General features: G+C 46.8%; 1 protein-coding gene across 1 annotated transcript in view; it reads left to right on the forward strand.

The window, feature by feature from the left end:
• The first annotated feature begins 1,992 nt into the window (after positions 1-1,992).
• The window catches only part of LOC117593950 (repetitive proline-rich cell wall protein 1-like), a 28,688-nt gene continuing 8,459 nt past the window's right edge, over positions 1,993-22,221 (forward strand). The window contains exon 1 of the mRNA XM_034290726.1: positions 1,993-2,491. Within this exon, the coding sequence (XP_034146617.1) occupies positions 2,433-2,491 (59 nt within the window). The 5' untranslated portion in view covers positions 1,993-2,432. The remainder of the gene's footprint in view (positions 2,492-22,221) is intronic.

Raw genomic sequence — 22,221 nt, forward strand, 5'->3', positions numbered from 1 at the left:
CATGTTTTATACAAAATGTTATATACCTGATCAGAGGAAGCATAACCTGAGCAAATCAAATAATCAGAATAGGCATGCAAGACTTTAAGCCAAAGCCAAAGTACTATGAAAAGAGAGAAAATGAATTTCTACAAAGTTGGACTGTTTTGTTTGTTTTGTAAAGCTTTCCTTTCTTGGCAGAGATTTCTGAATATGATCTTAATATCTTTATTATCTTTCAAGGCACTTCACCTACAGAACCTTAGGAATAAGCCTAATCAGAAGAAAAATAGAAAAATATGGAGTTCTGGCGGTGACTGATAAAAAAAACACGCTTTTTTGGCCTGTGTTCTTTTCTCCCGCTTGAGGACAAAACCGTCGTCTTTAAAGCACTTTAAGAGGCAGCAACCTTTAATCTAGAAGTAAGGTGACCGTATATTCTGCTCTAGTTATCAGGCCTGCTCAGAACACAGAAGAAACATGCAGGCTCACACATACTCACACAAACACACACACGCGCACACACATGCATGAGTATCGAAATAGCCTTTTCTGTGAGTTTTTGAAATCTAATACCATGTAACCTTTATATAGCAATGAAATGTATCCTTCATTTAACCTCTACTTAATAAAGGTTAAATTACATCAGATTATAAAATCTACAAACACCCACGCATGCATGCATATGCACACACACACACACACACACACACACACACACTTTTCTCAACACTACATCATGAAAGATTAGATTTCCAAGTCATATTCACTAAAAGCATTTCAAAAGTTTGTTAAGGAATGGGAAACATATCCTTTAAAAGGAAACGGAAGATTGTTTTTACATTCCTCACATCACCATATGGCCACTTCCCATTTTGTCTCTCAAACAGTTCAAAATGACATAATGGGAGTACACCTATTCTCTAAACACAGGAACAGATACTTTTTTTATCCCTCCACCATGATGGACGAGATCGGTATATAGTGTAGATTCATGACATTGTTCTATTTATAAACTGTTTGGTACAGCGCAATACTGAAGCAATTAGGCACAAGGGGGTGTGGTATATAACATATGTGCCGTGGTTAAGAGCTGTTCTTAGGGACAATGCATCACTGTTCTCAGGCACCAAAAATCCCCAACATGCCTTACTGTGATAAAAAACTGGTTACTAACGCAATCAGGGCAGGAATAAGTGCTGAGGTCACACCTGTGCCAAATGTATCATATATACCACACGGCTATCAGCCAATCAGTATTCAGGATTCAAACGAGCCAGCTTATAAAAGCATGTATATTTTGCCCTGGTTCCTAACAGCAGCAAGGTACCTAAGGGTTGTGGTGTATGGCAGGGGGCCATATAAAGACACCACACACTGTATTGCGCATGAGAACAGACCTTAACAAGGGTATGTTGGGCATAGACCCCCCCCCCCCCCTTCTAATATACTGTATAGAACTGTATGTTTCCCTAGCCATCAGGCCCACACAAACAAATACAACTCGAATGCCAAAGCTGAAGCTGATAAGCACCTATGGCAATATCACGCACTCTGCCATCTGTTCACAGACACTTTTGATGTACAGATGCTGTGTTCTAATTCGAGACGGTTCCGCACAGCGGAAACATGATCCTGCCACTGCAGGAACGTGACTCGTCGTGTGAACTGTAATTAAATTTTCTTCATACCGGTCGGTGGAATGTCGAAGCGGATATGATTAACTTCTGAAGCCTTTTTTTTTTTTTTACACGGACCGCACCAAGATAGTCGCCGCGACGATGGCGCGATCGAATTAAAGTGCAACACAAGGACACATAGTGGAGGTACAGTAGAGCAGCCCTCCCCGTCTCTCCATCCCGCCCTTTATGTCACATCTGAGACGTGACTCAGTGCCCACCTGTCACACGAATGCAGCAGCCGTGACAGTCTTGTGACGGAAAGTGTCTTCAAGTAGTGCCGCTGAACCGCAATTCCCATCATGCTCCATCCCAGGGGAGGGTGACGCGTAATGGTGCCCTTGTTGCTTCTTTACTGTACAGAGTTATGTGTTGTTCTTTTCTAGCTCCCTCCATACTTCCACCTCCGCGCGATACCTTTGCTAGACAAAGTTCCACCTGGGTTGCGAACACTTACTGGTTCCATGTTAGTGAAGCGCTAGCCTTTTTTTTATCTGGTTGCAGACAAAGGTTCAAAGCAGTTTTTTCTCCGAAACTTTCGCTGGATTGTGTCTGAGCTTGCCTAGTGCACAAGATCCAGTACAAACGTACTAACCCTCACCATATGTCACTCACCGGAGAGGCTTCACCAAACGCTCAAAGTGCTTGGAAGAAAACCCAATGTTATCTGAACCCATGTCTGTTATTCTATGGATAAGTGGCTAAGTAATTGGACGGCTAGCTTGACAAACATCAATTGGCAGCGTATGTTCCTTTGTCTCTGTAAACAACACGATGATTACCCCCCTGGGAGACGATCGGTTTTGGAAAACAACACAGTGGAAAGTTGTGAGGTAAACAGTGTATAAGTGTGTGTGTCTTTCTTGTTGCCTTCTTCCGTGCCGCGTGTGTGAATGCGCGCTAGCGTGTGTGCCATCTACATCTACATGCCTCCAGTCCCTCTGTGATCACGGGGGCTCTGACACTGGAGGGAGGGGTGTGTGTGTGTGTGTGTGTGTGTGTGTGTGTGTGTGTGTGGGGGGGGTCTGTATTGAACTTCAAATGCAGCACAACAAAGTTAGCTCCCAAGGATATAGCATTAGCATTCACGAATAGGAGTACCTTTGACATAACCTAGGCAACTGCCTCCCTTCACTCTGCTAGGCTGGGAAAAGAGAGAATGAAAGCCAAGGGAAGGGAGAGGGGATGAGAAGAATGAGTCTTTGAAGCGGGTGTGTTCACAGAATCATCGATAAAGCGTATTGACCCTTCCCACCTTTATTTGCTAAGGTTCCCAATCCTTGGGTTTTGCTTCGCTCCGCTACTCTCATTTTGTATGCTACCAGGTTGCTGCATTCTGTCATACTGCTGATGCCGGGCTATTTCCGCATTGATTATGCCGCTGGGATTAGCTAAAATGCTAATGTGTGTGTGTGTGTGTGTGTGTGTGTGTGTGTGTGTGTGTGTGTGTGTGCGCGCACGCACTGGAGAAGCTGAATCTGACAAATGTTCTTTTGAGAAACACTTGCACATTCTCTCACGGTTGTTTGTACAGAGATAGTGTCAATATAAAAGCTCACAATCTGACGACACAAACCCGGGGTCTGACTGGGCCAGGATCACATCTGTGCACACTATCAGAAAGATAGACCAGTCACACTACCAAGGAGAAATGGGATTTCTGCCGATGACTGGGAATCCTGGCAATGGTGAGAATAAGACTTCCTGGAAAAACCTCTGGGGCAGCAGCATTACAGGAAGCAAACAAAAACGCATGAAAAGAATCACGCAGGTAAATCAAATTTGGAAAATGGCTCTCTGGATGTGTGTTTTTACAGGAATATTCCGGCTTTAGGCGTAAGCATAGATTAGACCTGCCGGGATCCTCCATGATGTGAAATTACCCCGAGAAGATTCTGAGCCACCAAAGGCAGTTCTGGCTACACATAAATGGAATCATCCACCCGATGATTTGATTAGTTACGGAATCATCTGTCGATTTGGAGAACAGGCGGGGTCCTCGCTGTGTGAGGTGACCGGTTGGACATGATAGGATTAACAAAATGTAGCAAAGACGTTGTGGGTTCAGTCATGCTGAAATAACTCGCCCCACATCACTGGCTCCGCAGTGTGAGGTACGGACTGTTTTGACGGCACTCAAGTGAGGTTGCCTCTGCAATGGTTGCAGTGATGCAGGCATTGTGTTGCATATTTCGGGCGGGGTTTGGAACCTCCCCCCATACACCACTAAATCCACACACCTGCCGGTTGGGCACCACCTTCCACTCATATCTCTCCCTTTCGCTGTGAAGTGGGTGTAACAATTTACCATTCACCTCTCGATGCCCCGATGGGATGGGAAACGGTTTGCTGACCTGTCTGCGAAAAAGACAGTGACCCAACCACCTTCAGCGACGCAAGGCCTTTCTACACCCCACCCCACCCCCCCAATCTGCCACTACTTATGTCATCATTGAGTACACTGTGGCTCTACAGCAGGCAGAATGACAACCACATCTAGACAGTCAACAACACACACACACACACACACATAACAGTGCATGGTATTCCAGAGGGAGCTTGTCAAGATCAAGACCCTGAACTCCAAATCAATAGGAGCAATGCAGACTGATCTCAGTGCTGTTTGCAGCACAATATGAGCTCTGTTGTTGAAGGGCTCGGGGCTTTGTTTGCCCGTGATGGCACCATGCGATCAAACGATACAATCCGCCCAGGCCGTCCACCCGGTTGGAGTGTGTTTCATTCCTTAGTCAATATTCTGTGACCCGGTAAATGTCACTGAAGTTGCTGCCTCGCGACTGCTGCACTTTGCTGAAAAACACAAGCCCAAGCGATCCATCGGGAGATGGAGGGAGAGGTGATCGGACATAGATAGGTTTATGTAAGATAGCATTACATAAGTGGGGCATTTATTGGTTTCAGCTGTTGCACAAGTTCCCAGAGAAACTATGATATTCCTTCGGGTTCATACGGAAATTAAAAAAAGAGAATGGAGAAAGGCAAAAAAAGCTGTCAGAAAAATGGCTGACAAACCCCCCCCCCCCCCCCCCATTTCTGTTAGCTTTCCTTTTCGTCAGAGGTTGAGCGTTACTCTGCCTCCCCTGATCACAGTCAGTGATAAACACAATCTCTTAATGTGCTTTCAGAAGAGACCGGCTTGACTGGGCCTCCCTTAGCTTGCTCCACCAAACTTTTCCCATTAGTGCTATTGACCTGAATGTTCTTAGGTGGCAGTGAACTGCCCAAATCTACTGGTGCTCCAATCTCTCCGGATTGACACAGCTCAGAGTTGAGTAACTCCATTGATTTTATTTCCGCAGACCATTCGATGCGCTCTGGATCGTAACACTGACAACGAGATTGAGTTGGCCCAGATCATAATAGTTTTTTTATTACTTTCTGGCCCTTCAAAACGCATATCCATGCCTCACACTTATGTCAACTGGTCAGCGTTGCATATTAGATCCTTTATCTTCTATTTCCGTGTTTGTTATTCAGTCCAGCCTCTTAGACGCAGCTCTGTCCAGTGCTGAGATGGAGCGGTCTATTCGATTAGTTCTCAATACTCAGTTAAAGCATATTTAAATTCTTATTATGTTTTTCTATTTGGTTCCTTTGGCACTGTCTCTGTTGACATTTCATTTTTGCTCCTTTGTGCGGCGTGAAGACTGACATGGCCTCGGAGGGGAGAAAGACCTCGTGTCTGTTAAGCAGACCCAAATCGAGCAGTGGGGAAACTGACAAGTCTTCCCACAGGGAACGATCCCCCCCCCCCTCCACACACACACACACTTCTCTCTCTCTCTCTGTCGGACTCATCTGTGACTGTAAAGACATCGTGCCCACGCCCAGCAGAACCACGTTACGACAGGTAGAATCAGCTATACGAATGCCCTGGCGAACGTCGGCTCTTTGATCACTCGCACATTAAGAAAGATGACTTTGTGTTGACTTTGATAAAATGCTGGTAAGTGTTTGCCCTCTGTGAAAGTGGCATTAAGTTGGCATAGACAGCTTGGCATTTCGGGGAGAGTGACCCTGTAACATACGGTATTCAAGACAAATACCACCCCATTCCTGCCAAGCCCCCACGGCCTGGCACAGACCTTTCAGAGGCCAGGTGCTCCGAATGAAAAAGGCCACCACTTCTTCCCCCTTGACATTTTTACTCGTTTTACTTTTCTAATTCACATCGCCCAATGTGTAACATCCCCCCGAATGGCTCTTTAGTGGATGAAAAAAAACAAAAAAAAATGCTTCTAATCATTTCTTTGTGCCCGACAACACATTCGCACGTCATGCCAGACTGGGGTGAACTAGTTTGAGTGCCTCTCAACTCGATCACGTGATCTTTGAGCTTGACGACAGCCGGTAAATTTCTTTCTCTACTGATTGTGATTTCCAATGCACATCTTACTCCAACTTCATGATATAGACTGATATTCATGACCTTCTCACTCATGATTCATGTTCTGCTGGCAAGTGCACTGTGTGGATGTCTCCCCGGGGGATGGTTAGAACCTCTGTGTTGCTCCTGCTATGTGATACTGTGCCTCCTGACTCGCGGGGGGGGGGGTGTTTGCGACCTAATGGACGCATGGCCGCTGACCGGGTTCAGAGTGAGGGCAATTTTTCACACATGCAGTTTTAGTAAAAATGCAAACATGCCACCCAAAAGTGTGTAGGAAGGGCAAAGGGGTCAGGTGCTTGGGCCAGCGAGCCCCTGAATGCTGCGGAGTGGACCTTGGCGCACCTCGGACTGGGCCAGAATGGGGGGTGGGGGTGAAGGGAAACGGGTGGGTGGGGGGTGGGGGCATCAAAGTCAGCTGAAGGTTGGAGTGGATGCCGTGGAGAACTGTGGATTACTTTCTCCTTGGTTGCCCATAACTAGACCATTGCACCTCTAATGCACACACACACACACACACACACACACACACACACACACACACAGGTGTCTCATCTGGAGGGTTCAGTAGGTGCCTCCTCTAGCCTGTCTCCGTTCCCTCGTGTGATTGACTGTGTCCAGCCGAAGAGGTTCAGGGCCTTGCCTGGGCTGCCAATTATCCCTGAGGTACTTGGCTAATTAAGGCGTGATTAAGTCCAGAGCGGTTTCCCGAGGATATGCAGAGAAGGGGGTAGAAGGGGGTCCCTCTCAGTCTGCACCGCGTGTCTGTCGGAGGCAGGAGCTGTGAAATTGGATGGTTGGCTCGTATCAACCTTTGAACCCTCCCCGTGCTGCACCACTGTGCTCCGACTCCGGGTAGAGTGGATGAGAACATGGGTGCGCAGACGGGCCGGGTGGTGGTTGTGGGCGGGGGGGGGGGGGGTGGGGGCGCGCAGACGGGCCGGGTGGTGGTTGTGGGCGGGGGGGGGTGGGGGCGCGCAGACGGGCCGGGTGGTGGTTGTGGGACTGGGCGGGGGGGGGTGGGGGCGCGCAGACGGGCCGGGTGGTGGTTGTGGGAGTGGGCGGGGGGGGAGTGGGGGCGCGCAGACGGGCCGGGTGGTGGTTGTGGGACTGGGCGGGCGGGGGGGGGGGGGGGGGGTTGGGTGGCCGATGTAATCCGTTCAACGCAGCCACTGTTGCAGACCAAGAGAACGCGAGAGAAACAGAAACGACGCTGTCACTCCACAGACACCCACTAATTAAGTGTAAGAGGAGTAGGTAGTTAAAGGGCTGGGATGAGGGAAGGACTTATATAATGAAATAAGAAAGGCGTATTACCTGGGGGGCGACATATTGGAGAGACACGACACAGTCCCCAGCCCTGCATGTATTGTTAAGCAGTTTCATTTGGAGTCCTTGAAAAGTTTTCTTGCGTGCTGGTAAGTTTCTCCTCGGGCTATTCCTGTAGGCTGGATATTTCTGCTGCGTGTGTATGTTTGAGACAATGGTTTCCCCTGGGAGCCGTGCAGCAGGTACCCAGCCAGGACAGAACGCCCCCTTAAGGGGAACAGACCGGCCTGTTCCGCGCATCGTCTGGAGCTACGGGTGCCGCGACCGGCTGTGCGTCCCCTTCTCCTGGGCTGCGTTCGTAGTGAATCTGACACTCTGCGCCTCGCCCCGGACCAGGTGCTTATTACCAATTCATGAGCTCGTTGAGAATGCAATTTAACATTAATAACTTACCTTTCTGCGGTGAACTAACATATGCATGAGGAGGCGGCGGCTCGTGTTTTTCAAAACAGGAAGTCGGCGAGAGCAACGGGGCGGAAGAAAAGACGTCGGACAGTGACAGCGCAGGAAAAACATTGTGACGGCAGGAGAGAGCGGTCGGATCCTGTAGCCTTGACCTCCCTTAAACGGCCGAGCGGTGAACCCAGGGGGGCTGGTGTGAAATGGAATCAATATTCATCGCGCCGAAAAGGTTGCCCGTCATTCAGTAGGGTTTGCAACCAGACCTCAGGCCTGCCGCTCCGAGCGTCTGAGGCTTAAAACGATTCCCCGTTTCTCCTCCGGTTGAACACTGTACAGTACTCCTCACCTACTCTGTCATGTACAGAAGCTAGCTACATTTGTTTTGCTACACGTTACGACGAATTCCTAAGGTCCTCATTTTGAAAAGTGATCAGATGTACTCGTCTATGAGTCAGAATTGGTTTGACTAGATCTCAACCCAGCAGGATGACCCCTTTTACTTGTTCTGACTGAAAGTCAGAGTGAAAACAGGTAGTTATAGACATCTCTGGTTGAACCGAAACAGACATCTCAATACACGTGGAAAATGTATTAACCCACAAAATTCATATGAAACAAGTAAGTCCGAACACGACCGTGGAACTCGTTGGAAAACATTAACCGTGATGGTACCAGATAAATCGGAACCACCCACCGAGTGACAGGTTTCCCGGTAATATCCTGACGGGGGGAGAGAGCGCGACTCGCTCCACCGGTCTGTGTAAACAGCAGTGGCCAAACGCATCATGCGTCATTACATCGCCGTCTCTACGAGACGTCGCACGCCAGTCACAATACCCAGCTTCACGTCTCCGCCTCACACGCTTTGGGTTCCAGCGGGACACGCTGGAAGGTGCCCGTGTTAATTGTCAGTCAGTGTCATTAGCTTCTGTAAAGCACCACGGATGAGGGGGGAACGTTTCGAAGTCACCTTCCGACACCTGACCTCTGCATTAAAGGGTTGGTTTAATCTAAGTTGGAGCAGTGTGTGCAGGCTTAGCAGCCCGGGTCCGGTCGTCCCTCGGACAATGGCTGTATTTATGTCCAGGCCTTTGGCTTTGTGTCTCTGAGTTGTGTTTTGTGAGCACTCAGAGGGCGGCTGGAGTGTAGAGACAGAAGCACATTGTTTCAGGTTTACATTTCCACTTGCCTAATCTGTCTGACTCATGCCTCTCCCTGTTATAGGAGATTAGCGCTCGTGCCTGTTCTCTCCCCGAATAAACACAACTCCCCCCCCCTGACTTTTTTCTCACCCTCTCTTTCTCTATCTGTGGTATCACCCCCCTATATCTTTGTCTTTCGCTCTCGCTCACCCTGATCTATCTCTCTCAGTCCTCTTTCTTTTTCTCTCTGTGTCATTCTCTCACTCTTCCTCTCTTTGTCTGGTTCTCTCTCGGTCCCCACCCCCAAGCCTCCCAGAGCCAGAACTCCATACTTCAGCACTTCCCGGGCTTATCCCACCCCACTCCTTTGCCTTCATCCCTCAACTCCTCCCTCCCGCCTCTCCCCTCATCTCGCTGCTCTACTTCTGGGTAGCGGTTTAAGGGATGAAGGGCTGCCTGTCTGAGCGTCTGAACTTCAAACCTGAAGGCTGGCCTTTATCTTTCATCATCTTCTTCTCATAGCGTCAGATCAGCCTGTGTTTCTGTCCTCTCTTCCAGTGAATTTCCATCTGTTTTCCCTGTCTTTTTTTGGTAAACCAGTTTTTGTTTGATTGTTTTCGTCTTTAAGTCCGTTTTTTCGGTTTGTCCCCTTGTTATTCCTTATTTAATTTTTGACCTGTGTCCTACTTCGTCTTTACATTCTCCTCTAGTTGGTCTTTATATTGGTCTCCCTACTGGCACCTCCATACATCACTGTCAATCGCTGCTTTTAAACTCAACAGAGTAGCACCTATTGATTGGCCGTGTGAGGGGGAAAAAGTGAGAATGCAAATTTCCGATTGTGCAGATCAATATCAGAATAATAAGTGTACACCAGGATCACTTAATTAATTTCTTCGCATTGCTTAAGACCTCAAGTCATGAATGCATGGTTGAAACATGGGGGCTCAATCACAACACCTAGCATTTATTTACACGTTCTGAAGAAGCACAATATATATATGAATGTTTTTTCACTGTATATATATATATATATATATATATTAGTGTGGCCATTGTTACATTCTCTAAATCCCAGAATCTTATTAGAATGAATCTGTTCTCAGAGATTGTGGGCAGTATAATCCCCTTGTGATTAGGCTATGAGACATGATAAATCAAATGTGAAAGTGGAGCAATTTAGATTACAATATCTAAGCAAATCTCCCCGCTGTCCACTTATCGCCCTTCCTTTACAGTCCTTTAGAGGTATAGGTCTCTTACGGGAGACAAACTATACCACAAACCCTCTGGACTCGGGGAAGGCGGGGAGGCGATGAGAGGATTTTCTATTTTCCTGACCTCTCTGCCTTCTCTGCCTTCTCTTCTAAACAAAGCTATTAGTTTGAGAATCCTGTCCGGCAGAAATACGTGTGTGTTTTTTTTGCAATAATCCCCTTAAACCCACCCACACCAAAAGCAGGAAGTCAGCTGGGCTATGAGGGCAGAGGTACGCCAGAGGACCAGTTGCATTTCTAAGTATTGTTGATACGTGGTTAAGATACAGACACAACTATCAACAGAACTGGTAACCCACAGCCATGTTTGTTTTTTAATTCTAAATATTTGGTTTAATTTCCTCATACTCTGAGTAATATTAAGAGCGTTCTAATGCAGAATATTCATATTGTTTGTATATTCCATTTACTGCCAGGGCACATTATCGCTCAGATTGTCTCTAGATCGCTGCAATAAGTGCATTGGAGCAGTACTAACGGATGTAGTCTTTTGATCTCGGCTAATGACACCTAGGGAGCAGCCGGGCTGGTCACCGACCCGCCTCTATCACTGGTCACCGACCCACCTCTATCACTGGTCACCGACCCACCTCTATCACTGGTCACCGACCCACCTCTATCACTGGTCACCGTCCCACCTCTATCACTGGTCACCGACCCACCTCTATCACTGGTCACCGACCCACCTCTATCACTGGTCACCGACCCACCTCTATCACTGGTCACCGACCCACCTCTATCACTGGTCACCGACCCACCTCTATCACTGGTCACCGTCCCACCTCTATCACTGGTCACCGATCCACTTCTATCACTGGTCACCGACACGCCTCTATCACTGGTCACCGACCCACCTCTATCACTGGTCACCGACACGCCTCTATCACTGGTCACCGACACGCCTCTATCACTGGTCACCGACACGCCTCTATCACTGGTCACCGACACGCCTCTATCACTGGTCACCGACCCGCCTCTATCACTGGTCACCGACCCGCCTCTATCACTGGTCACCGACCCACCTCTATCACTGGTCACCGACCCACCTCTATCACTGGTCACCGACCCACCTCTATCACTGGTCACCGACCCACCTCTATCACTGGTCACCGTCCCACGTCTATCACTGGTCACCGACACACCTCTATCACTGGTCACCGACCCACCTCTATCACTGGTCACCGACCCACCTCTATCACTGGTCACCGACCCACCTCTATCACTGGTCACCGACCCGCCTCTATCACTGGTCACCGACCCACCTCTATCACTGGTCACCGTCCCACGTCTATCACTGGTCACCGACACGCCTCTATCACTGGTCACCGACACGCCTCTATCACTGGTCACCGACACGCCTCTATCACTGGTCACCGACCCACCTCTATCACTGGTCACCGTCCCACGTCTATCACTGGTCACCGACCCACCTCTATCACTGGTCACCGACCCACCTCTATCACTGGTCACCGTCCCACGTCTATCACTGGTCACCGACACGCCTCTATCACTGGTCACCGACACGCCTCTATCACTGGTCACCGACCCGCCTCTATCACTGGTCACCGACCCGCCTCTATCACTGGTCACCGACCCACCTCTATCACTGGTCACCGACCCACCTCTATCACTGGTCACCGACCCACGTCTATCACTGGTCACCGTCCCACCTCTATCACTGGTCACCGTCCCACGTCTATCACTGGTCACCGACACACCTCTATCACTGGTCACCGACCCACCTCTATCACTGGTCACCGACCCACCTCTATCACTGGTCACCGACCCACCTCTATCACTGGTCACCGACCCACCTCTATCACTGGTCACCGACCCACCTCTATCACTGGTCATCGACCCACCTCTATCACTGGTCACCGTCCCACGTCTATCACTGGTCACCGACCCACCTCTATCACTGGTCACCGACCCACCTCTATCACTGGTCACCGACCCACCTCTATTACTGGTCACCGACACACCTCTATCACTGGTCACCGACACGCCTCTATCACTGGTCACCGACACACCTCTATCACTGGTCACCGACCCTTCTCTATCAATGGTAGCACCAAGTGCGGGTCCTTCAGGGTTTTAATCTGGCACAAACCAGACCACCGTGGATTTTGTACGTTACAGGATATGTCAATATTGCACATTGAAGCAGGTTGTACTGTAATTTCAGGACATCTCTATATTACACATAGAGGCAGGTTGTACTGTAGTTACAGGATATCTCTATATTACACATAGAGGCAGGTTGTACTGTAATTACAGGATATAAATGTAATTACAGTACTAGTTGTTTGTGGTCTCTGCTGATCAAGCTGACTCATAATGCAGCAGAAGAGACATTTGGATCATCAGTTTTGTTTGTAGTTATGCTGCTGGTCAGGGATGTTCACGGCACTGTCTGTTGTTTGGTGTCTGATGTCTGTTGTCAGGTGTTTGTTGTCTGGTGTATGGTGTCTGTTGTCAGACATCTGTTGCCAGGCGTCTGGTGTCTGTTGTCAGGTGTCTGTTGTCTGGTGTATGGTGTCTTTTCTCAGGTGTCTTTTCTCTGTTGTTAGGTGTCAGTTGTCTGGTGTCTGCTGTCTGGTGACTGGTGTCTGGTGACTGTTGTCTGCTGTCTGGTGACTGTTGTCTGCTGTCTGGTGACGGCTGTCTGCTGTCTGGTGACTGTTGTCTGCTGTCTGGTGACTGTTGTCTGCTGTCTGGTGACTGTTGTCTGTTGTCAGGTGTCTGTTGTCTGGTGTCTGTTGTCTGGTTTCAGCATATTTTTTTATCAGGTGAACAGGCTCTTTTCAACCAGCCATCAAAATTGAGGCAGCTTTATAAGCAGCTTTACAGGCAGCTTTATTTTAACAAGACCAGATTTTGCCCTTATATTATTATTTATAATTCTACCTCTTAATTAACCTCTTGGCAAGTGGTTGATAATTTTTCAGCTGGAGTGGAAACCTATCTAACTAACACACCTGACGACACTAGCAATGGAATGAACTTGAGTAGGCAAAAGGGAATAAAATAAAAATGACAAAAACAGGCAAACACAGAAAGAGAATGGAGGGAAAGTTTCTTATTAAATAATTATCTGAGAGAACACAGGAGAGTCATCGGAGGAGCTAGCAGAGGAGGAGAGAGTGAAGGAGAGTGACATTATGTTATGTGGATAGAGGGAGAGACAGGGAGTAAAAGGGAGAGAAAAGCAGATGGGTGGAGAGATGGGCGGCGGAGGGGGAGAGATGGGCGGCGGAGGGGGAGACATCCAGCAACTGCACTGACTTCTGGGAGCTGCTGGTGTATATGGGTCAACACAGTGTCTAATCAGCATTTCCTTCCACCCAACCTACCCAAGCAAACGGATAAGGACCACCTAACCTGCTTCAACAAACTACATTATTAAAACCGCCACTACTCCCTCTTTCTCTCTCTCTCTCTCTCTCTCTGTCTTTCACTCTCTGTTCCCTTCCCTCCGTCCTCTGACCCCCCCCCCCCTTCTCTCTCTGACTCTGTCTCTCTCTCCCCTTAATCAATACACCTTTCTCTTTTCATTAGCACACGTGGTGAGTTCCGTTCCGCCGACGGCACTTTCGCTCCAACAAAACAAAGCCAAGTGAACCAGGCCGGTGAGAGAAGGTGAAGTGGCTACTTCCCGTCTTCCGCTCGACCACAGTGCAGAGAAACAAAATGACCGATTTAAACAAAGATATCTAGGCGCTCCAAGGGGGCTGGGGGGTAGGTGGAGGTTCGTCTTAACAAGCCGTTCTTCAGGGTGATTTGTTGAACAAGCTCTCCCGTAAGGTACTTGAGTCCAGCCAACGCTGTGCGTAGCTATGTGAAGTTTCGGTGCTGAGTGTGATGTTTGCCTTTTAATCCCTTATTTCTGGCATTAGGGGTATACACGCAATTAACTCGAATGTGGGTGGAATTCCATCACCAGATGCTCTGTGGACAGAAAGGGTTGTTAAAAGCTAATAATTAGAGTGTGGTGATTCAACACGCAGCACTGTGGGTGTGCGTGTGCGCGTGTTTGCGCGTGTCTGTGTGTCTGTTTTCTGGTGTGTGTTTACATGTCATCTAATATATAAGCAATACCAGTTTGTGTGCTGTGTGTGGAAAAATTGTGCTGAAAGCTGCATTTTTTTGCACAAGATAACAAGGTTCCTAGTTTTCTTCACAGAGGCAATATAGGTTATTTCTATCTGTTTCTCTCTCTCTCTGTTTCTCTCTCTCTCTTGCTCTCTGTTTCCCCCTCTCTCTCAGCCTCCCTCTCTGTCTCTCTCGGTCTCCCTAAAATCCTCCGCTCTCTCCATACCTGCATGGGCAACTGACAACACAATATAGACAGTTTAATATCACAAATGTATTTCTATTGAATTGAAGGGAACCCTTTCTCTGCTGGTGACGAGATAAACGTTAGGTCTGAGGGCCATGGACGCCACTCTACGCTGGCAGAATGAGAAAGTTAGTTGGAGACACTTAAGTTGAAACTGATAGTCAGCAATTATATTAGCAGCAGTGGGATAAAACGGAGCTTTCATAATATAATTCTCAGAGATAGGAGGCATCAGTTCAACAAGAAGAACGGGATATCTTGAAATGAAAGGCATGGCTACCCCACCCTACAGACCCAGCTGTGGGCCCTTTAGATATTTCTTTGGCTGCTAGTATGGTAACATGCATTTACATTCTATTCATTAGAAGTGTTTGGCACTCCAAGGATATCATTAGGATATCAGAAAGATCGGATGTTGACTGCGTCCTTACCATTACGCAGCTTTGGATTTTTTATGAAGTATATCCACATAAAGAAGTACAGTGGGGAGAACAAGTATTTGATACACTGCCGATTTTGCAGGTTTTCCCACTTACAAAGAATGTAGAAGTATTTTATCATAGGTACTCTTCAACTGTGAGTGACGGAATCTAAAACAAAAATCCAGAAAATCACATAGTGTGATTTTTAAGTAATTAATCAAGTAAGTATTTGATACATCAGAAAAGCAGAACTTAATATTTGGTACAGAAACATTTGTTTGCAATTACAGAGATCATACGTTTCCTGTAGTTCTTGACCAGGTTTGCACACACTGCAGCAGGGATTTTGGCCCACTCCTCCATACAGACCTCCAGATCCTTCAGTTTTCGGGGCTGTCACTAGGCAATATGGACTTTCAGCTCCCTCCAAAGATTTTCTATTGGGTTCAGGTCTGGAGACTGGCTAGGCCACTCCAGGACCTTGAGATGCTTCTTACAGAGCCACTCCTTATTTGCCCTGGCTGTGTGTTTCGGGTCGTTTTCATGCTGGAAGACCCAGCCACGACCCATCTTCAATACTCTTACTGAGGGAAGGAGGTTGTTGGCCAAGATCTCACGATACATGACCCCATCCATCCTCCCCTCAATACGGTGCAGTCGTCCTGTCCCCTTTGCAGAAAAGCATCCCCAAAGAATGTTTCCACCTCCATGCTTCACGGTTAGGATGGTGTTCTTGGGGTTGTACTCATTTTTCTTCTTCCTCCAAACACAGCGAGTGGAGTTTAGACCAAAAAGCTCTATTTTTGTCTCATCAGACCACATGACCTTCTCCCATTCCTCCTCTGGACCATCCAGATTGTCATTGGCAAACTTCAGACGGGCCTGGACATGCTCTGGCTTGAGTAGGGGGACCTTGCGTGCGGTGCAGGTTTTTTATCCATGACGGCGTAGTGTGTTACAAATGGTTTTCTTTGAGACTGTGGTCCCAGCTCTCTTCAGGTCATTGACCAGGTCCTGCCGTGTAGTTCTGGGCTGATCCCTCACCTTCCTCATGATCACTGATGCCCCTCGAGGTGAGATCTTGCATGGAGCCCCAGACCGAGGGGGATTGACCGTCATCTTGAACTTCTTCCATTTTCTAATAATTGCACCAACAGTTGTTGCCTTCTTACCAAGCTGCTTGCCTATTGTCCTGTAGCCCATCCCAGCCTTGTGCAGGTCTACAATTTTATCCCTGATGTCCTTACACAGCTCTCTGGTCTTGGCCATTGTGGAGAGGTTGGAGTCTGTTTGATTGTGTGGACAGGTGTCTTTTATACAGGTAACGAGTTCAAACAGGTGCAATTAATACAGGTAAAGAGTGGAGAACAGGAGGGCTTCTTAAAGAAAAACTAACAGGTCTGTGAGAGCTGGAATTCTTACTGGTTTGTAGGTGATCAAATACTTATGTCATGCAATAAAATGCAAATTAATTATTTAAAAATCATGTGATTTTCTGGATTTGTGTTTTAGATTCTGTCTCTCACAGTTGAAGTGTACCTATGATAAATATTACAGACCTCTACATGCTTTTTAAGAAACATTGCCGATTTTGCAGGTTTTCTATCAAATACTTGTTCTCCCCACTGTATATATATATTTTTTTATGTTATAAACTCTTTTTGAATTCTTCGGGTGATCTTGAAGGAGAATCTGAACCCATGACCTGTGGAATAACTTGGAATCTGCTCAGACAACCTCTGTTCATACTGTAATTCTACTTCAACTTTTACAACAAAATAATTCAGCTCTACTGTTATAATTTATATCTAAAATGTCGACATTAAGACAAACGATACATGTATTTATTCACTGATGCATTTATTCAAGAAGGAGTTAGTTAATATTGTTATCATGTTTTGTGTTTTTGGAATCTGGCTTGAATATCATTTGGTGGCTGTAGAAGATGGTGCCAGTCGTGTTCTGAGCCTTGGGTTGGAGCGGATCCATCACCCAGGCCAGGAAGAGGAGGGACGGGCAGCCGTGCATCACCCTAATGGTCTTACCCGTCATGGGGCAGGATGAGCCCGGTCTCCCCATGCCCGGGCTAAGTGCTCCTAGAGGTTGATGGAGGGCCGGCGTGTGCAAATGCATGACATGTTTAATGCTCCCACCACGTCAGAGCCTCGCCCATCAGTCACAGGCCCAGTGACAGACGGTCAAAGATGGCAGAGATGCCTCATCAAACCACTGCTCCTCGCCGGCACGCCAGCCAACTCCGTTACCAGCTTTACAGGAAGCCTCCTGGATGAGTTCCAGAAAGCGAGTCCGGAGGGTCTGAGGGCTACGGAGTTCACTCCTTCTGGGATGTCTAGATGAGGCGCAAACCGATGAACGTTGAACACAAACAGGAACCGATATCTAGGATGTGGAAGGAGGGATAGAAACCAAGAAAGATGGAGTGAGGGGGAGAGAGGGGGAGAGATAGACCGAGAGAGTCAGAGGAAGAGAAAAAAAGACACAGAGAGAGGGATCTGATAAAGAATTTAAAAATGATAACCTGTTTGATGTCATGATTAGATAATATGAGTCTTTGCATTAGCATTCAGAGGGGGGGATATGTATGAGTAGAACCATATTTCACACCATTTCCTGAACAAGACCCTGCCTGGACCCTCTTAATATTGCATATTATTTAAATATTCTGCCAAGCTGGATTCTGGCCATTTTGAATTACTATCATCTTCTCCTTATAATCTCATGCCGTTTATTGAATGTTGTCCTTTTATTCAGCCCTGTTCCATGAAAGCCGAAAGACGCAAAGTCAGTAAAATAATTTAACGAGGAAAAATGTAATATAACATTTCTAACACAAATTAATATAAATGGAAATACTTTCTAATGATAAAATTCACATACCAATTTGCAGTCATTGTTATTCATAAAGGAAATGGTAGTTCATTAAACAATTTCATACCACAGTACTGTTGAACGATTGGCTAGAGTGAGTTCTAGGATGCAGCTTAATTCCTGATATACAAGCCAGGTAAATGTCTTCGGGTCCTCTGATCATAATGTAAAAAGACCATTACATTTAGAGTAGTATACTCTATGGTGAAGTGTATTCCATTCACACCACAGCTTCCAAACAAACCATATAAACATACTCTAGCAGGATGTGTCAGTTTTTATTAACACTGATTGATTTATTGTTTAGTTTTATGCATTTTTTATTTATGATTTGATGCTTTTCATCTTTTTGCTGCTGCAGACCTAGTTATTTGTCAGATTAGTAAATTATCTAAATCTACAGATGCTACCCAGCCAATCACTACACAGGCTCGTCCTCTTGTCGGTCCTGTCCCTACATTTTCTCTGGCACAAGTTGATTGATTTGTAGGATTTAGAGGCAGAAACGTCAACATAGTAGTAGAATAGATGTGTTTTGGGGTATATTTACATGTTTTGTTTGTGATTTTGGAGTAATACTTTATCTAAAGATATCTATCACAGTTTGTTAAATCCTGCCTTTTCAGATTAAATTCAACAATAACTTTTCTGCTCCTCTTTTTCTTTTACAAAGATGGGAATAGTGTTAGCTTCTCCAGCATTATACAGCATTGTACATGTAACCGTAATGCAATAAAACATACAGTAGTTACAATGCAGTAATAACATAGTTATAGACCCTCATGAAGACTAAGGAGGATGCATCATTCCTTTGGTTTTCATCCCTTACATATTATTAGGCTGTAATGCAGACTGAAAAGTTTGAATATGACACTGAAAATATAACGTTTTCTTTAAACGTATGTAAGTTTGTATTGGCAAATATTTTATTCCGCTCACAAAGTTTAGTGCAAACTGATGACGTATTCCCAGGAATAGGATTGACATTTAACGCACACAACATGCTGTCTATTCCCCAGCAGGACGCTGTAACTTCTTCCTTTAAGTGAGCCCAGTGGCCTATAGATATGGGACGTATTCATCTTGAGGGGGATAATGTATTCTAAACTATCCTCTTCCCCTGTCATTACCCCTGACACACAGAGATAGATAACGCTTTGTGACCGCTCAATGTGTCATGCCCTTTCCCTGGGCTCTCCGCATGTCGGCTCCCACCGACTGGCCTCAATTCATCAGGCACATACCTGGACGGCCGACAGTGAACTCCACAGGTCTTTGGGCCCTTTCGAGGGCCCTGTCGTTATGCAACCACAGCTGGAACCATGGCAACACATGTTGGGGGGGCTGAAAACGAAGATCTGATTCACTGAACTGCCTCTCTTGTGTACCCCATCCCTCCTCCGTCCATCAATCCCTCCGTTCCCTCCCATCTTATCCCTCTCCTTACATTCTTCCCTCCCTCCCTGCATCCATCCATCCCTCCATCCCTCCATCCACCCCTCCATCCCTTCCCTTGAAGAGCATCTTGTCTTTGGTCCCGGCAGCGTGTGGTGTTGTGGGCCCCATCTCCAGTAGGAGACCGATGGACCCGGGAGACAAGGCTGAGCTTTGACAACCTGATTCTGGTTTGGGTTGCCTCTGAAGTGAAAGATGAATGTTAATGAGGACAGGCAAGAGTGAGGAGTCAAAGTGTCGAGTGCACAAATCCAATATGACGCTGGCTACCTGTTGACTCCGGAGACTGTCATGACCCTCATTTTATTAGTACGTTATAAAATAATAAGGACATATGAGACCTGTCAGAAGGAGACAGATACCTAAGCTGCTGTCACTGGGTGAGGGTATTGAAACGAGAACGTCCTGAAGTTCAGTCGTGACTTTGCCATGGACAACAGTCTCTTTGTGTGTGGGCACGTCTGCCGTCGAAAAGCCTGTGGTCCACCGACGTAGCCAGCGTCGTCCAGGGAAATTAAACCTTGCCAAACTGATTAGATGTCACTGCGCTGAGGACGCAATTTTTCATCTTTACCCACCGACAATCTCAAAGGTGGAAACAATATCTGAGGGGTGGGGGGTGGGGGGGGGGGGTTGAGTGGAGAGACATGGCGGAGAGGGGGGAGCAGGACTCGACAGCGGAGCGGGAGGAGTCTGTTTGCTCCGGAACGGAACGCCAGCGTATTCCCCACAGGCGACCCGTGGAGGCTGTCCCCCCCCAGGCCGGAGGGGATGCTGCGGTGGCTGGGTCACGGCGGCTGGCGTACAGCACACGGATGACACATGACACAGGCGCGCGGGAGGGTTATCGGAAGGGGCTGATACTCACGGGCCTGCGGGGGTAGGATGGAAGACATTTAGCCGACCCCAGTAAAAGACTCACTGTCGGTGGGCCAGTTTGACAGCCACCACAAGGTAGCTGGCCCCCCAAGGTCATTGTGGATGTGATGATGTGGAGGACGGCATGTCCCATCCAATACAAAGAATGCAAATAGACTTCATGTTTCGTAATAATATATATATATAGTATCTCACAAACGTACACCCCTCACATTTTTGTCAATATTTGATTAGATCTTTTCATGTGACAACACTGAAGAAATTACACTTTGCTACAATGTAAAGTAGTGAGTGTACAGCTTGTATTACAGTGTCAATTTGCTGTCCCCTCAAAATAACACAATACACAGCCATCAATTTCTAAAGCGCTGGTAACAATAGTGAGTACACCCCAATGTGAAAATGTCCAAATTGGGCCCAATGTGTCAATATTTTGTGTGGCCACCATTATTTTCCAGCACTTCCTTAATCCTTTTGAGCATGGAGTTCACCAGAACTTCACAGGTTGCTGCTGGAGTCCTCTTCCACGCCTCCATGACGACATCACAGAGCTGGTGGATGTTAAAGACCTTGCACTCAACCTTCCATTTGAGGTTCCCCGACATATGCTCAATAGGGTTTAGGTCTGAAGACATGCTTGGCCAGTCCATCACCTTTTCCCTTCAGCTTCTTTAGCAAGGCAGTGGTCGTCTTGGAGGTGTGTTTGGGGTTGTTGTCATGTTGGAATACTGCCCTGCGGAGCACTCATGCAGCCCCAGACTATGACACTCCCACCACCATGCTTAACTGTAGGCAAGACACATTTGTCTTTGTCTTCCTCCCCTGGTTGCCCCACACACACTTGACACCATCTGAACCAAATAGGTTTATCTTGGTCTCATCAGACCACAGGACATGGTTCTAATAATCCATGTCCTTAGTCTGTTTGTCTTCAGCAAACTGTTTGCAGGCTTTCTTGTTCATCATCTTTAGAAGAGGCCATGCAGACCAATTTGATGCAGTGTGCGGTGTATGGTCTGATCACTGACAGGCTGAACCCCCACCCCTTCAACCTCTGCAGCAATGCTGGCAGCACTCATACGTCTATTTCCCAAAGACAACCTCTGGATAAGATGCTGAGCATGTGCACTCAACTTCTTTGGTCGACCATTGCGAGGCCTGTTCTGAGTGGAACCTGTCCTGTTAAACCGCTGTATGGTCTTGGCCACCGTGCTGCAGCTCAGTTTTAGGGTCTTGGCAATCTTCTTATAGCCTAGGCCATCTTTATGTAGAGCAACAATTCTTGTTTTCAGATCCTCAGAGAGTTCTCTGCCATGAGGTGCCATGTTGAACTTCCAGTGACCAGTATGAGGGAGTGTGAGAGTGATAACACAAAATTTGCCAAATTACACCAAATAACACACCTGTAACACAAACGAGTCACATGACACCGGGGAGGGAAAATGGCTAATTGGGCCCAATTTGGACATTTTCACTTAGGGGTGTACTCACTTTTGTTGCCAGCGGTTTAGACATTAATGGCTGTGTGTTGAATTATTTTGAGGGGACAGCAAATTGACACTGTTATACAAGCTGTACACTCACTACTTTACACTGTTCTTCAGTGTTGTCACATGGAAAGATATAATCAATTATTTGCAAAAATGTGAGGGGTGTACTCAATTTTGTGAGATACTGTATGTGTATATATATATATATATATATATATATATATATATGCATATATTTGTGTGTGTCTAACAGAGGCTGACAGCCAGTGTAGGTCCTGGATCAGGTGAGCTTGACATACAGTAATTTCGGTGTTGCCATGGAGAAATTAAAAGTGTTGTTCTGTTGTATGCAAATGACGCATAGCTAAACTGAGAAGATGAAAAAAAAAAAGGGATTTAGTCCTCCTGGCAGTTGCCAACTTGAAATGAATGTATATGAATTCATATTTATTTAACATTCAGTAAGTTCAAAATCAAATGCACTTTGAATGAATGTTTTAAAAAGTGCCAGTGAAATATGTTGATCCTAAT

Source organism: Esox lucius, chromosome 24 (genome assembly GCF_011004845.1).
Source record: "Esox lucius isolate fEsoLuc1 chromosome 24, fEsoLuc1.pri, whole genome shotgun sequence".
In the NCBI taxonomy this organism is placed as follows: domain Eukaryota; kingdom Metazoa; phylum Chordata; class Actinopteri; order Esociformes; family Esocidae; genus Esox; species Esox lucius.